The sequence below is a fragment of the Chionomys nivalis genome, chromosome 16 (assembly GCF_950005125.1).
Source record: "Chionomys nivalis chromosome 16, mChiNiv1.1, whole genome shotgun sequence".
NCBI classification, from domain to species: Eukaryota; Metazoa; Chordata; class Mammalia; order Rodentia; family Cricetidae; genus Chionomys; species Chionomys nivalis.
This window is the reverse complement of record NC_080101.1, coordinates 21811919-21828823: the sequence shown is the minus strand read 5'-3', so window position 1 is coordinate 21828823 and position 16905 is coordinate 21811919. Positions and strand designations below refer to the sequence as shown.

Genomic DNA, 16905 nt, shown 5'->3' with positions numbered 1-16905 from the left:
AATTTGAGTGGAATCCACAGGAGAGATTTTATGCTGGTACTGAAAACCCAGGTGAAAGCTTATGACTGGGAAGATCACAGGCTCTAGGGGCAACCTACTATTATTTTCCTATCATCAAATTGCCTTTGAGATATTTATATTTTTGCCCATAGATTAGTGTGGTTCTCAACCTTGGTCAGAGGACCTTCTTTCTTGTGGTGGGAAGTAGTTAACAAAGAGTGGTTAAAGTGGGGAATATAGACAGCTGTACACAGGTCGCCCATATCAACCCTTCTACTTTTGTCTTCAAAGTCAGTAAAGTTTGAATTGAAGCCGGGCATGGTGGCGTACACCTTTAATCCCAACACTCAGGAGGCAGAGGCAGGCAGATCTCTGTGAGTTCAAGGCCAGCCTGGTCTTCAGAGCAAGTTCCAGGACAGGTTAAAAAAAAAATTAAATTGAGCTTAATGTTGTTGACCTGAGCCATCAGAACATCCCAAATATGACACTTTGTGGGTTCATTTTATAGCTTTCTCTACTGAGTATTAGATCCAAATATAATGTTATAAAAACAAATAAAAATGAACATCCCTCCTGGGGCAAATGATGGAGGAGGCATAAATCTAAACATGGTGGAATTGTCATGACAGGAAAATAAATGTTCTTTGAAACATGTTGCTTTGATGTCACATGTTCTGATTCCCATATCTCCACCAGGCACTCATCTAAGTACTACATTCTTAATTTATTAGCCCAAGATGACCTGTGCAGGTCAACATACATGATGGCATTGAAATAGATCGGAGGGAACTGGAGGTGCAGCTCAGTGGTAGAGCACATGCCCAACATGCACGAGCATGCAAAAAGAGAAACTCAAGGAAGAACTGACAAAAGTATTATGAGGGTTATTATAAATATAACAGTAATATCACCTATCATTTGTTTTTCAAGACTTTCTGATACACTATGCTCTTTTCTTACATGATCTGTAATTGCTGCCCCTTCTGATCAAAGGTTTATTATCCCTATTTTATGCACAAAGAAACTCTGGTTCCAAGAATAAGGAATTGGTCCAGACTCACAAGGCAGACACAGGGAGAATCAGTTGCTTCAAGGCATGGTCTGAAGCAGACCCAACCACATTTTGATGGCCAGAGACAGCATGGATTAGCTCATTCTTGTTCCCTTCTAGGCGGTTTACGACCTTGGACATTAAACCTGCATTAATCAGAGAGAAATGACTTGCGTCGGCAGACCTAGGTAGGCATTCCTGCTTAAGCTGGGCATGGTTTCACGTGAACAGCTGCCTGGCCGGGCATGTCAGAGGAGCAGGAGTACCCTGGCCCCTGAGCAGTACCACTGGATGCTGCCCCTGTGTCATCAGCATGCCCACCCCTGGGGCTTGCAGTGCAGTGTGGCTGAAACTCAGGGTTCACGAGAGCAAAGCTAACACTCTCCGAACCTTAGGAAAAACCCAGCTGCTGACTCAAGAGATTAGCTGCAGGATTATTTGATTGCTGATTGGTTGGTTGGTTTTTGTTTATCTTTTGTGTTGTCATTGAGGGCTTTTTTTCCTTTGGATCCTTTTCAGCTGGGAGAACTGCTGTTGCCTATAAAAATCTCCTCACTGTAAACTGTTCAAAGTTAAGCTAGGATGTGTAGGAAGACTAATGGACGTGGGGGCTGCAGAACACTGGGGGACTGTCCCGATCTTACGGATGCATATTTTCATCACATGTGCAATGAGATGGCAAGGCCTCCAGCAGAAATTAGTTATGGGGACCGAGGGTGCGATTTGGTGGAAAAGAGCTTGCCTGGCCGCTGTAAGGCCCAAAATTCAGTCTCCATTACCGCAAAAAACAAACCCATGAACCGAACAACAAAACACCAAGAACTGATTGTCAAGCGTGAATTAAACGACACGAGCAGAGGTCTAGCAGAGAGCTGGATTCTCACTAAAGTTCTGATGTATGTGCCGAACTCTGAATGAGAGGTGTCCAATTGCAGATTATTTCAAGAGGCAATATAATATTACTCATGCGCCTTCCCGGCAATGCCTTCGACAATGCTCCCTTTATTATCCACTTGCTGCCCCACGCTGAATACTCGTGGTTTGAATATGCTAAACAAGCCAGATGTGTTCATATACAGCATGAGGTATGAGTCACACAGAAACTAGCAGCTGTAAGCATGGACCACTGCGGTCTTAGGGATGCTGAGGGGAAAGGACTCAAGAAAGAGGAAAGTCACCCACATGGGGCAACTGGAAGAATCAGGAACGGACTTTTAAAAATGTCATTTTCAACATTGACAGAGGTATTTTCTTATTGTTTCACTGTCTGCTCTTGAGACGAGGATGGCTCAAGACTGTCATTGCTTTAGCCGAGGAGGTGGGGATAGCGTTACCAGCACAGTTTACACCGTCTTTCCTAACATTCTGTATCTGGCCTTTGGTTAGCTGTGTGGACAGTTTGGAGAGAGGATACTGTGCGAGCACAGGAAGAGAAACATCGATCTAATCTTAAGGAGCTTGTAGCCTCAGAGGTAGGAAAGGTTTAAGGTCACAAATCAAATCAAACTGAGTACAAAAATGTACTAACACGTTGCGATGGTGATGTGTTAGATGTGGTGGTGGTGGGGTGGTGGTGATGGTGGTGATAGTAATGATGGCAGTTGGGATGGATTGCGGTGCGGAAAGGGTTACCACGGCAGTGCCCATGAATGACTCTGTGAAGTAACATGAAGAAAGAGATCTAAGAAAGGTATGAATGCTGCAGTTTTATGCATGGCCAATTAGTACTTGATGCCAACAGTTTCAGGCTGCCTGTTAGACCCAGAAGGCATGGGACAGGGATGCTTCACCACTGTCTCCAGCATCTAGCGCCGTGTCTGGAATACACGAGGTACCTAATGCATATTTGTTGAATACAAGTGTTAATATGAGCATGAATCACTCAGACAAATCTCAAAATGTCTAGAGCAACCAGCTTAACATTTTAATCCTTGTGATCTTTGAAATAAATACCTGACAAGTAGAATATGGCCATCACCACTCTAGGTTTTGAAAGTTCTTTTATGATTTATTTGCAGAATCACAGGAAGCTGGGCTGCAGCTCTCCTGTCAGGTCAGACAAGAATCCTTGGTCCCCTTACTTCTAAAACAATATACTGATTGACTACATATGACATATACAGTTTGCCAACTTAATCACTTTAAGTGTCCAGTCCAGTATCATCAAGAATACAATGTCAGGCAACAAAGTTCTATAACTTGCACAAAACTGAAACTCTGTCTCTTAAATGACTCTCCATTTCACCCTCTCCCCAGAATCTGGCAACCACCACTCTGTTTTCCACGCTACAAGTTAGACTTTCGCAGCTGTTTCACATCATGGGGTCCTATAGTTGTGTCGTAGCCGGTCGTGTTTCACTTTGCACAATATACTGAAGTTTCATTCCTACTGTAGCTCCTACTCCATCCTGCCTCACTAGATAGTTTGCTTCTGGCACGCACTGTCTCTCCTCTCGAGGCTGTGTAATATTCTGCTGCATTAGTGTGTCATATTTTATTCTTCTGTTTACCAGTAAATGAATCCTTGGAGGTTTTTTTTCCCCCCTTTGGATATTGTAGATAATGTTGCCATCAACCCAAATGTATAAAGAGTGTGTGGAGAGATGACTCAGCAGGCAAGAGCATTTTATTTATTTATTTTTTTGTTATTCCAGAAGATTCGGGTTTGGAGCTCAGTATATAAGCAGGGTGGCTCACTACCATCTGTAATTCCAGCTCTAGTGAACTTGATACCCACTGCTGGTATCCAAGGGCACCAACAAAAATGGTAGACAGACACACAAGACCCATAAAATTAGAGAAATAATCTTGAAATGTCTTGTGTGGCTAGTATGTGGAAAAACCCCAGGCTTGATCTCCTGGACCTAGGATAAGACCTGCTTTCTGAAATAAGTCAGACTTTGAAGGATACGTTTGCACACTTTCTCTGCTATGTGGAATCTAGGGAGAGACAAATACATAAACTACATAAAAATAGAAGGCAGACGATGAATGACGAGGAAGAGACTTGGAGGAGGGGTAAAAAGAGGATGTTATGGGGATGAATATGATCAAAGTATATAACAAACACCCAGGAGAAAAATGTCACAAAAAAAACTGTTATTTTTTGCAACTAATAATTGCTGAAAAAATTTAAACATATTAATTTCAATTCCTTTCTGTTCTTAATCTTTCAGCTTTATTGACTTAAGATCATAGATTATTCAGTTTACCATATCAAAACAGGTTTATTTTATTTTATATGTGTGAGTACTTGGCGGCATGTATGTATCTGAACCGTGTGCTGCCTGTTTTCCAGAACACATCAGAGACCCTGGAACTGGAGGTTAGAGTTTACTTATTTTTATTTTGTGTATGTGCGTGTTTTACCTGCATGTATGTATGTGCACAAAATGTGTAGTGCTCATGGAGACCAGAAGAAAGTGTCAGATCTCTTGGAATTGGAGTTACAGAAAACTATGAGCCACCTAGGGGTTCTGGAAACAATCTGGGTCCTCTATAAGGGCAGCTAATGGTCTTAATCACTAAGCCATCTCTCTGTCCCCCCAGGTGGTTGTTTTTAAAAGCTCAGAATGGGAAGGTATAAGAGCTTTACAGTACCATAAGGAGGCTCAGGGACCAGCATTAGAGCAAAAGGGTTTTACTTTCCATGTCTTCATGGCAATGTTTTGACATTCTCCATTGCTAAGCAATCAGAACTGTTCGTTCTGTGAAGACCAGAGTGCCTATGTGGGCTGAACCATCTGAGGCCAGTGAGTTGAAGAGTCTCTAGTCTAGGAATCAAATCCCCACTTCCCTAGACGCTGAAGACTAAAACTGAGCCCTGAAGGGACGAAGAAATTTCCCTAAAAGTGGCCACATCTGCATGGTTCAGCTGGAAGAATCTCGGCTGGAATTGAAATATATCTCCTCTAGTCTTCGTTAAATGGATTTTCTTATTGGAACCTGTGCTGGTGAGTTTTTAAGACTTTGAAATAAGCAGTAATTGTTCATTGACAATTAGAGGTTTTTTTGTTTGTTTGTTTTTCTTATCTGAGGAAATGTGTCCCATCAGTTAAGTTGTGGCAGAGATAGACCAGCTAGGAAAGAACTTCAGAGTTACTAAGGAACCAAATCGACTTACCAGGGAGACTTAGAGACTGGTTCTCAGAGCCCACCAAGCTCTGTCGCCACGCCCCCTCATGCTGTGCTATTTACCACCATGTCTGTGTTTTCTCTTTGCCTTTTGCTCAATCATCTCAAAGTCCAACACTTTCCTCACTATCTAATCTGGCAGTTGGCTATTGATGTCATTTATGAATTTCAACCTAACACTCCTTTCTCTGACTTTATCTCTTAGTAAAACTTTTGGCCTTCAGATGGAAGGACACTGCGGGCCAGAAGCAAGGCATCCAGATGAAGAAGCATGAAGCCTGGGTCTGGGGGCCAGCTCTGCCACTGACTAGCCACAAGACTGAGCAGGGTCACTGTATCCCAGCTGCCATCTCCCCAGTGTGTGAAATGGACCTGGAAATCACACCCTATCCACTTTACTGGGCTGTTGCCTTGCTCAAACGATGTCGTTTAAATGCGAATTCTGAAAATGATCAAGTCCTTAATCTCCCTCACCAGAGCAGGCATTGTGGTGTCCACAGGCACTCACTCACTCACTCACACACACACACACACACACACACACACACACACACACACACAAGCTTAAGAATCAGAAAACATCCCTTTCTCCTTAACTCTGCTTCTGGTAGCTAGATGACATTATTCGCAGGAGAGTATGAATCCTTGTTGGGCACACACTCCTCACAAGAACTTCTCTCAACAAGGCACAGAAAGCAGCATTCAGTTCCATCCATCAGTACTGGGGTAGGAATCTTATCCAGTAGTAAGCAAAGCCTGAAATGCAAGTTCAAGATGCTAAAGCTCTTTGAAGAAAAGGTTCCCTTGTTCTGTGGTATTCGATAATATGTTACTCCAAATTGCGTGGTTTTGAAATACACAGTTGTCCTAGAACATAAGAAATGGTTTAGGACAACACAATGGTTCTCAACCTTCCTAATGCTGTAACCCTTTAATGCAACTCCCCATGTTGTTCTGACCTCCCCCCCAACTATAAAATTATTTTAGCTGCTATTTCATAGCTATAATTTTCTGCTGTTATGAATCATATGCAGGCTATCTGATATGTGACCCCCAAAGGGATCGTGAGCTGCAAGTTGAGAACCACTGCATGACAGAAACCACTTAGGCCATCTTAGACTAGACAATACCTTCTGAAAATACAGCTGACATGGAGTCTGCATTGACTCCTACTGGGAATCTTCAAAGAGCTGGCATGGGTGGGAGAAGCAGGGTGGTTCTACCTCTCTCTCTCTCTCTCCCCCTCTCACTTTATGATTACCTCGCCCTGTCTCAGTGCTCTTAGGAATAATGAATGTTACTCTGACCTGACCTAGGATACACTTCCCTGAAGGCCAAAGTCTCAGACTGTTCAGGGGCAGGTGACCCACAGTCATTCGCTCACCACAAGGCCACCTTCACACCCACAGAGTGAAGAACACATCCACCCGTCTCTGATAACTTTTCCAGTTATCTACCAAATCATTTCTCTGTCGTTTTAAGAATCAGCCACAATTTCTCTTGCCAAGCCAATGTGTGTGTATATATATATAATACTAAATGGACTGACAGGTGGCATTGATATATTTATTCATATCTACTATAAAACAATAAAAAAGAAAAAGAGGCCATGAATTTGAGAGAGGGCAGCGGGACATAAGAGTGGTTGGAAGGAGGAGAAGGAAGGAGAAAAATCATTAAAAAGAATTAAAACCACAAATTTCCCTATTTTAAGAAGAATTTGAATAGTAACATCAGGTGGAGCTTTTTTTGAATTCCAGGTCACAGTAGCCAGCGGTATCGGAATGGCAGGTGTGGCCCCTGCACTCAGCACAGCTCCTTTGCCCCCTCCACAGGCTCCAAAGTACCCTCTCCAAGAATGAGTTACTTCTAAAAGCTTTCTCTGGGGCCCAACATCATTATGTCTGGTGCCCTTTCTTCAGAATCCCTCCATCTGACTACAACCTTTCCACGATCTTTTCCATGTGCATTGTACAAAATTTAAGCTGGGTCTGAATCCAGTCCGAAGCTGCATAGCCACACCCCCAAAGATGTACCTTCAAGGATGGTGAGGAACTGTAACTAAAGATAGCCCTCTCTTCTCCACACACGAATATGAACCAACCGAAGGCGGCAGAAGAGGGAGAAGCAGGTTTGAGGTGAATGAAGAAATGACCATATTAACTGTGCAGAGTGCGAAGGGAATGGGGAAGGAGAGATGACCATGAATTAAGGCCTTTCGCGTGTGCTTCTGAGTCATAAGATGACTGAGGAACAGAAGGGCCACCCCAGAATCCTGCCACCCTGCCAGGCAGGCAGACTGACTTCCGCAGCAGCCCTGCACCACGTCACTGGGAGAGCGCAGCCAGACTGCGTGGACACAGATTATTGCAGGCCGGCTCAGTGTCCCTGCTGCCCTGCCTGATGGGGTGTAATATGAAGTTGGAACACGTTGTCTCTGTGGCAGGGAGCCAGGAAGCTTTTACTTCCCACACGGCACCCAGCTGGAGAAGCACGTGGAATGACTGTGACCTGGAGGCCATGCCCTTGCTCCAGGAGCACCTGGTGTGGGAGAGAGGGGAGAAGTCAGCCTTTTTTAATCAATCTGTTTTCCACCCCAGTCTTGTGGCGGAACCCGTCTGCCCACTTTGCTACTCCTAGGTAGCTCGTTTTGGAGTTGCTCGCCAGGAGAGAATTTAGTCCGTTGGATCCCATGGAGGAATGTTAAAGCTGTCATTTTAGAAAGTGTGGAAACTAAAAAACTCAGACACTTAGACGACAAGATCATTATGTTCTGGAGTATCCCAGTCAGAGGAAGCAAGCAGCTATCTCACGAGCTATTGCTAATTCCGTGTAAAGGCAAACATGCCAGTCATTTCCCCAGTGCCCTCAGCCTCTCCTCCAAACATCCACCCCACCCTCCCTGCACTCAGGGAAGCTAGGACCGCTGCCGCTGCCTGTGGGGCTTCAGCAAAAGTTCCTCATACATGGGTCTAATAGGGAGAGAAAGCCACACCAGAGATGCAGACGGAGCTCGGAGCTCAAAACTCAGCAGGGTACTCCTGTCCAGTTTAGATCCAGAGAGAACTGGTTCAGACTTCTATTCCGTGAACCTCCAGAAGGAGCAGGGCATTCCCTCAGGTTTAGGGAGGTTCCCAGTGTGCACGCACGTGAGTGTCTCTCTGTGTGTGATGCACACACACACTTTGCACCTTCAAACAAACTTTGCCCTTTCAAACAAGTTACTGAGCTGCAGGCCAGGGCCACCTGCTCTGCCAGCAACACGCCATTCTCAGAAGCCTAGGGATTTCCCGTGGCCAGAAGGGTGGCCTCCTTCATAGGCCCAGAGGTATTACAGAGAAATATTAGTTTCTCGCTTTAGTCTGCACGGCAGTTGCAGGAGGGGAGCCCCAAGAGAGACACGGAAAGCTTTGACAGTGAGCTCAGTAAAAGGTGATCAGTTTCTGAGATAGTGGGGAAGAATAAGACCGTCGGTGCTGTGAGCAGAGTTGAAAGCATAAAGTGTGAATGTGCATGCATGCGTGTGAGTGTGTGTGTGTGATGGAAGGAAGGGGGGTTACATGTTGAGATAAGATGAAGAACAGTCTTTCCCTCGCTCTGTTCCCCCCTTCCCCTGTGACTATGGGCATGGAGCGGGGTTAGACACTTGAGGGAAGATCAACAAGGGACCAGCATCTTTGCACTCTGATGGTATAAATTCATTCTCTTGAGCTAAATGTGGCCAATGTCATAGAGTAAAGGTTACTGAAGCTGAGAGACTACATTGTGGGGGGTGGGGGGCTTGTAAAAAATAAGTGGGGCTCATTCAAAACAGAATAAAAGGGTGACATTAAGGACAATAAAATAAGGCTAGGGAGATGACTCAGTTGTAAAGTGCCCACCACCCTACATGAGAAACTGAGCTCAGTCCCAAGAACTCATCTAAAAAGTTGGATGTATTATTGTCTCTTAGATGCCCGCTTGTTTTCTAATGATAAAGAGAAAGAAAGGGTATGGGTTTGGGTAGGAGGAAAGGATTTGGGAGGAGTTGAGGGAAATAAATTTGCAATAAGAATATACTATATGAAGAAATCCATTTTCAATTAAAAATGGAAAAAAGTCAAATTTGGAATGAAAACAAACAAACAATAAAAACAAGCTGGGTGTGGTTGACTTGGTTCATAACCAATTGCAGCACTGAGAAGCAGAGACAAATAGATCCTTGAGGCTGCCCAGCCAGCCCAGCCTACTTGACGATCTCTAGGCCAATCACAAATGAAACAGGATGGTGTCTAAATAATGACACCCAGGATTGACCTCTAACCTTCCATGTGCTTCCATACCCACAGAAATGCTCACCCATGCACATACCATATAGTAAAATATAAAGTTCAATCTTTCTATAAAATACCATTGGTTTCTCAAAGTGTTTTAAATTGCTTATACTGTTATTCTAAGTAGAGAAAGCTTAAATATTAAATTATTAGTATGAATCTCGCCACTCACTCTGATTTATATCATGAATGTAAGGACATTTAACTTCTGCATGAAGTCATAAAAGTTATGCAATTTACTTCATAGTTCATAAATGTGATTTTTCCTTCTCCTAAGAAGAGTTAGAAACACTTTAGAACATGAACTTGGTTTTGCCACGTCACCTCTCGGCAGCACACAGTCCGTTTACACTCTCTGATTCCCCACTATCGTTGTCAAGTTGATCGGCTGGCCAACTCCGGAAAGCGGTACAAAGAGACAGGATGTGGTAGGGCTCCTTGGTGTTCATCTTCCTTGGTGCTGTTTCTTTCTTCCTGGAAAGCAGAAGTAAGTTCTAGAGCGGAACATGGTGGGCTGAATGAGAATCTTCCTCATAGGCTCCTGCATTGGAACCAGTTGGTGGCTACTTAGGGAAGTTCAAGAAGTATAACCCTGCTGGAAGAAGTGAAGGTATAAAAGACCGATTGTTAGATGTTAATTTATTTAGTGATCTACTTAAAGTACTGCTTGCGTATCTATTTGTCAAACATGACTTCACTTGCTACCTGAAACCGAGTGACCTGAAGAAACAGATGAAACAACCGATTGTTGCCGCTAACATTTTTGTAAAATCTTGCTTGCTTGCCCACCTCAACTTGTCGTTTTACTGTATAAAATGAAGATACAAACTGGACTCAGGACTGCTGGAATATAGGCTGGCTTTGGTCCATGGGTGACTTCTCTCTTCCACGCTACTGATTTTTTTTTGTTTTGTTTTGTTTTGTTTTGTTTTGTTTTTCGAGACAGGGTTTCTCTGTGGTTTTGGAGCCTGTCCTGGAACTAGGCTGGTCTCGAACTCACAGAGATCCGCCTGCCTCTGTCTCCCAAGTGCTGGGATTAAAGGCGTGCACCACCACCGCCTGGCAACGCTACTGATTTTTATTCCAAAAAGATTCCCACATTTCTAGAGGCCTTGACGAGATCTCCTTTACCACGACCCCCTCTCATCCCGCCCCATTTTATCAAGAGAGACAGGTGCTCCGGGGCCTCTCAGCACACAAAAAGTCTTTGGAACCAGATATTTTTTCTATTGTATAATTTTGGCTTTTTTTTTTTTTTGTCAAAAATCAGGGGTCCATAGGTGTGTAGATTTACATCTCCATTGATCCACCTGTCTGTTTTCTATCAATACCATGAAGTTTTTATTACTATAGCTCTGAAATCAGGCATGATGATACCCCTGGATGACCTTTTATTGTACAGGATTGTTTTAATTGCTGGATGCTCTTCTTGGTGTATTCTTGAATTTGTGTGCCAGAATTGTACTGAGTATTTCTGCATCAATGTTTATGAAGGAAGTTGATCTGTAATTCTCTTCTTTGTTGAGTCTTTGTATGGTTTGGGTAACTGGGTGACTGTGGCCTCATAAAAAAATTTCACATTATTCTTTCTGTTTCTATTTCATGGAATAATTTGAGGAGTACTGGTATTAACTCTTCTTTGAAAGTGTGGTAGAATTCTGAGGTGAAACCATCTGGCTCTGGGCTGGTTTTGGCTGGGAGACTTTCAGTGACTGCATCTATTTCCTTAGGGGGTTATAGGTCTATTTACATTGCTTATCTGATCTTGATAGAATTTTGGTATATGGTATCTATCAAAAAATTTGTTCATTTTTTTGAATTTTCCAATTTTTCTCCTTTGATCTTTCAAGACAGGGTTTGTCTGTGTAACAACCCTAGCTTCCTAGGAACTCGCTCTGTAGACCAAGCTGACCTCAGACTCACAGAGATCCACCTGCCTCTGTCTCCTGAGTGCTAAGATTAAAGATGTGCACTACCTCCACCTAGTTATGTTTTCCATTTTTTAAGTATGAGCTAATGATTGTTTGGATGTCCTCAGTGTCTGGGGTTTTTTTTTTTTGTTTGTTTGTTTGTTTGTTTTGTTTTGTTTTGTTTTTGGATTTTCGAGACATGGTTTCTCTGTAGCTTTTGGTTCCTGTCCTGGAACTAGCTCTTGTAGACCAGGCTAGCCTCGAACTCACAGAGATCTGCCTGCCTCTGCCTCCCGAGTGCTGGGATTAAAGGTGTGCGCCACCACCGCCCGGCTCTCAGTGTCTGTTTTTATGCTACTTTTTTCATTTCTAATTTTGTTAAATTGGATATTCTGTCTCTGCTTTTTAGCTAATTTGAATAAGGATTTGTCTATCTTGTTGGTTTTTTTTCGAAGAACCAACTCTTAGTTTTATTGATTCATTTTATTATTCTCTATTTCTGTTTTGTTGATTTCAGCTCTCAGTTTGATTATTTCTTGCTGTCTACTCTTTTCTCTACACAAATTCAAATATAAAATGTTTAGATTTTCAAAATGCCAACAGCGAAACATTCAGCCAAACACTGAACCTTTCTGCGTAGGGCGATTACACCTGTTACAGGATATTTGTACCCGGTGTGAAGACGTATTGCTGTCACGGGTGTAATAAAAAGCAAGCCAGGAGGTATAGGCGGGACTTTTGGGCAGAGAGAGAACTCTGGGCAGAAGAAAGGTGGAGTTGCCAGCCATACAGAGAAGAATCAGGATAGACTTGCGTAGATGAGGTAATGGACCACGTGTGAGAATATAGATGAAAAATACGGTGGTATACCATGCTCAGCCTTGATGAGGTAAGGACTTGGTCCTGCCTCAACAGATTCGCCAGACTTTGTTGACTCCCCATGGAAGGCGTTACCCCCTCTGGGTAGGGGATAGGGTGGGAAAGGAGGAGGGGAGAGAGAGGGAATTGTGATTGGTAATATAAGATGAATTTAAAAATTAAAAAATAAATAAAATAAATATATGGGTTATTTTAAGTTATAAGAACTAGTTAAGAGCAAGCCTAAGCTAAGGCTGAACAGTCATATTTAATAAGTCTCTTATTATTTGTGAGCTGGTGATCCTGACTAGAAAGTACTGCTTACTACATATTCCAGCTTAAACAAACAAACAAACAAACAAAACAGAAAAAAATAACAAGGGTAAGCAACTGCTTCCTAACTCAATCTGAGGTTCAGATTCAAGTTCAGGGAGAGAATCCATGCCTGGTACAGTATACCTGGTCAAACTCCTGTGATTAGGGAGTTCAACCCTATGGGGGAACTACCAGTGATGTTTTGCTGAGTGGACCCACAGTTAAACCCCCTTCTGAAGATGTGTGTTTGTACTCAGACTGGTACAGCTCTAAGCCTTAGAGGATGCTCTTTGGGGAGTGGGTGACCATCAGTGTAACTGTTCAAAGCGCTGAGAACGCAGGACTGCTGGGCGTTCAGCCCTAAGTGAAACAGCTACAGCCTCCACTCGTGACCATCGCGGAACAGGGGGTGGAAAGACTCTCAAGAGCCAGGGTGTGTGGAAGAATGCTATGAAACGCCGTCTTCTGGGCATCACATGGGCATTGAAAGGATGCGCACCTAATGCCTATCCACACAGCAAAAAAGAAGAAGAGCAAAAGAAAGAAAGTTAATTTTATTTTTATTTTGTATGCATGGGTTTTTGCCAGCATGTTTGTTTCTATATCACTTATGCACCTGTTGCTCACAGAGCCCAGAAGAGGGCACTATAAATACCCTATGTCAATTACAGACAGTTGTGAACTATCATTTGGGTACAGGTCCTCTGAGGCCTCTTTCTAGCTCCTATTTATTTTATTTTTAATTAAGATATAATTATATCATTTCCTTCTCTTCAACTTATCCTACACCCCTCCCTCCTAAATTTCTGGATTCTATCTTTAGTTATTATTGTTACATACTTATAAAAACTTTTGTAGCTGGGCGGTGGTGGCGCACACCTTTAATCCCAGCACCCGGGAGGCAGAGGCAGGTGGATCTCTGTGAGTTCGAGGCCAGCCTGGTCTACAAGAGCTAGTTCCAGGACAGGCTCCAAAACCACAGAGAAACCCTGTCTCGAAAAACCAAAAAAAAAAAAAAAAAAAAAAAAAAAAAAAAAAATAGTTCCAGGATGGGAACCAAAAAAGCTACAGAGAAACCCTGCCTCGAAAAATCAAAAAAAATAAATAAATAAATAAAAAATAAAAAAAAAAACTTTTGTAACAATATGCATGTATTTGGCTCGATAGATGATGTGGTTAGAGTCCTGAGGCTCCAACCACTTCCCCCAAGCCCTCAACTTACAGCCAAATCTTCAAACTACAAGCCTGGAGGGGTCAGGTAGTAAAATTAAATGACCAAACAATTTGTGAGATATGTTGTTGTCCTAGATGTGAGTAAACAGAAGTTCTCCAAAACTTTAACCATGATGCCTGTTTCTGCGGGGTGCTGTTGGAGACTTTAAAAACCTTTCTTGACCGTTTCTATGCTACAATGGTTCTCACTTTGGAGGATGAGTTTAAATCTACTAAAAATTTGAAGCACTGAGGTGGGAGAAATGGCCCGGTGGCTAAGAACACATACTTCTCTTGTAGAGGACCCAAGTTCAGTTCCCACTGCCTGTAATTCTACATCTAAACGGGTAACTGATTCCTTTGATCTCCACAGACATCTTACATGCACAAGCACACACACACACACACACTTTAAATCTTTAATCAGAGCTGTTTTGGGTGAGGCTCAGATACTAAAACTTCTTTAAATTCCCCAGATGTTTATAATATGACATCTAATTTGAGAATCAGTGTTGCTTAGCTTGATTTTACATGCACTGTTTTTTTTTTTTGTGTATAAGACAGGAAGGATGAGAGAGAGAAAATAATTTTGATTTTGATAATTCATGGTGCAATGCGCACCATGAGTCTACACAGGTTGGTGCAAACAAACTGAAGGTGGGGCTAAGAAAACATCCAAAGAGAAAGACAGGGTGGCCTAGCTGATCGTGAAAGTCTAGATCACGGAAACCTGGGTTTACTTCTGCTGTCTCTTAGCGCCGGGATGCGTGCCTTTGAGCAACTAGCTAAACTCATCTCTTTAAACATCAGTTCTTCCTCTAGGAAATGCAGGCACAGACATCTGCCCCTATAGAATTGTTAGGACTAGCATATAAAGACGTTATAAGTTGTTGGTCATAATATAGATGAAGAGGAAGAATAGGAGAAGAAACAAGAGGATTGAAAGACAAAACAAGAAACAAGGCCCTTCAAGTAACCGATGCCATTGTAATGGATGAGGACACACAGAGACAGTCTTGTTGACTTCAAGGGACTCACGCACGTAACAGAGTGATGGGTTGTAACACCTGACATGATGTGGTAAGTGGTGTGAGCCGAGTGTGCCAGAGGCTGCAAAGAGATTGCATCCAGAACCTCCTCTGAGGGACAGGCACAGCATCACACAAACGTTGTGATGTGCTCTGTCCTCTAGGGGGAGCTCAAGGCTTTCTCAACTCTGAACATCTGGAAGGAATTTGTAGTTTCAGTGACAGAACTGGCTTAACACTCTGAGACTCCTGGTTTGGGGGAATCTCTTCTTTCAGATGTTTGCTCTTGCTCTCCACTCTGTTCCCATGTAGCTGGCACATGCAACCGGCACACGTAGCTGGCACACGTTACTGGTACATTCCCCTGATACTCTGGTTACTTCCCTCTCCTTGACAATGTTGCTGTCCCCCTTAGAAAAAGTAAGAACCAGAAGTGTGGTTTTACTATCAGGGGCGTAGTTCGAGGAAGCAGAATGATCAGGTGGACCTCTACAATTTGGATAAGGAAGATTTATTTACTGGTTAGTACAGAGGTAACTTCATCCTAGTCCTGATGTTCTCGCTTTATCTTAGCTAATATCAACGAGACAGGAGCATTCCTGGTGCGAGGCCATATGTAATGCTATCAGAATAGGATAGATAGATGATAGATAGATAGATAGATAGATAGATAGATAGATAGATAGATAGATAGATAGATAGATAATAGATAGACAGACAGACAATAGTTTTTCTGGGAAACTATGTAGGAAAAAACTGACTATGGTTACAGAAGCAAAGGCAGTGTTATGATCTAAAATGGTTCCAGTCATGTCAAGCTGCATTCATACAACTAGACAAGGTAGTTAGTGCCTTGGATATTTGACAATCAGACTGACGGAAATTTAAAAAACAACAACAACAACAACCCTGCTTTATATGAATTGCTGTTTGAGACAAACTGTCCCAGAGCAATTGATGGTGATCTGATATACTCCTAGACCGTCTCTTTCTCCATTCTCATCCAAGCCCCTAAGTAAGTAGCTTAGCTATGCTGAAGTTCAGGTCTCTTCTTAATTGTTTTTTGCAATTAACATTATATCTTGCAGAAATTTCCATGAGCCCAAAGCAAGCAATTGACCTCTTACCTAGATTTCTAGTAGAAGTGTGGTTTTCTCTCTACTTCTATAGTCTATGCTTGTGACTGAGAAAGTCTGGATGCTTGCATAGAAAGGACTAGATGCGAATGTTGGTATCAACTTCAGCAGATATTTCCTGTCAAGGCTCGCTCGGGTCTCAGAACATTTCCACCTTCCTAAAACGCTTCCATCACACTTAGAATCTAATACCAACTCCATAAAGGGCCTAAAAGCACTTGCACCACCTACCCTGTCTGATTACTTTCCGTTTTTGTTGTACTCTAGTCTCCCTGACCTTAATCTTCTTTGATGTGGGTGTCCCTTCTGTATATATGTAGCTTTTATTGGTTAATGACTAAAAGTGCTTTAACCTATGGCAAGTAAGAATATAGAAAGACTGGAAGAGATATAGACAGAGAGTAGGCAGAGAGTCAAGGAGAAGCCATTTAACTGCCAAAGAAGAAAGACCCCATGTAGCTGCCCAAGAAGCAAGAGTAACAAACCACGACCCTCACAGTAATAAATACAAAATAATAGAAATGGGTTAATTTAAGATATAAGAGCTAGCTAGAAATATACCTAAGCTATTAGTCAAGCAGCATTTTAAATAATATAGTTTCTGGGCAACTGGGGATGAATGAGCAGTCTCCGCTGACAAAATGACATCCCATACATTTGGGGCTAACCTGCGTGAGCAGGCACATACTTTGGGTCTAGATGTTTGTATGCCCACTCAGGGTTAGGAGGAAAGCAGTTGAGAACATGCTTGCTGATCAATATCCCTGCCTAGGCAAGCTGCTGTATTGGGGTCTGCTAGGCATGCACAGGCAGGAAAGCATGGTGGATTTCTACTGCCATACATGGAGACATTTCCAGGCTGCACACCGTGCTGCATGGCAGATTTCATTTTAATCAGACAAAAAGGGTTTATGTGCTGCATGGTGCTTCCCAGAGTTGAGGTGGTGA

The 16905-nt window shown here is 42.8% G+C and overlaps 1 protein-coding gene across 4 annotated transcripts in view; it reads right to left on the bottom strand.

The window, feature by feature from the left end:
• Aldob (aldolase, fructose-bisphosphate B) overlaps positions 1–16905 on the bottom strand; it is a 58228-nt gene that overhangs the window by 12319 nt on the left and 29004 nt on the right. For 2 of the 4 annotated variants that reach the window (XM_057790788.1, XM_057790787.1), the window contains exon 2: positions 9823–9972. The exons of the other annotated variants lie outside the window; for them this stretch is intronic. In XM_057790788.1, the coding sequence (XP_057646771.1) occupies positions 9823–9947 (125 nt within the window). In that variant the 5' untranslated portion in view covers positions 9948–9972. The remainder of the gene's footprint in view (positions 1–9822; positions 9973–16905) is intronic. 4 annotated transcript variants of the gene reach the window in all.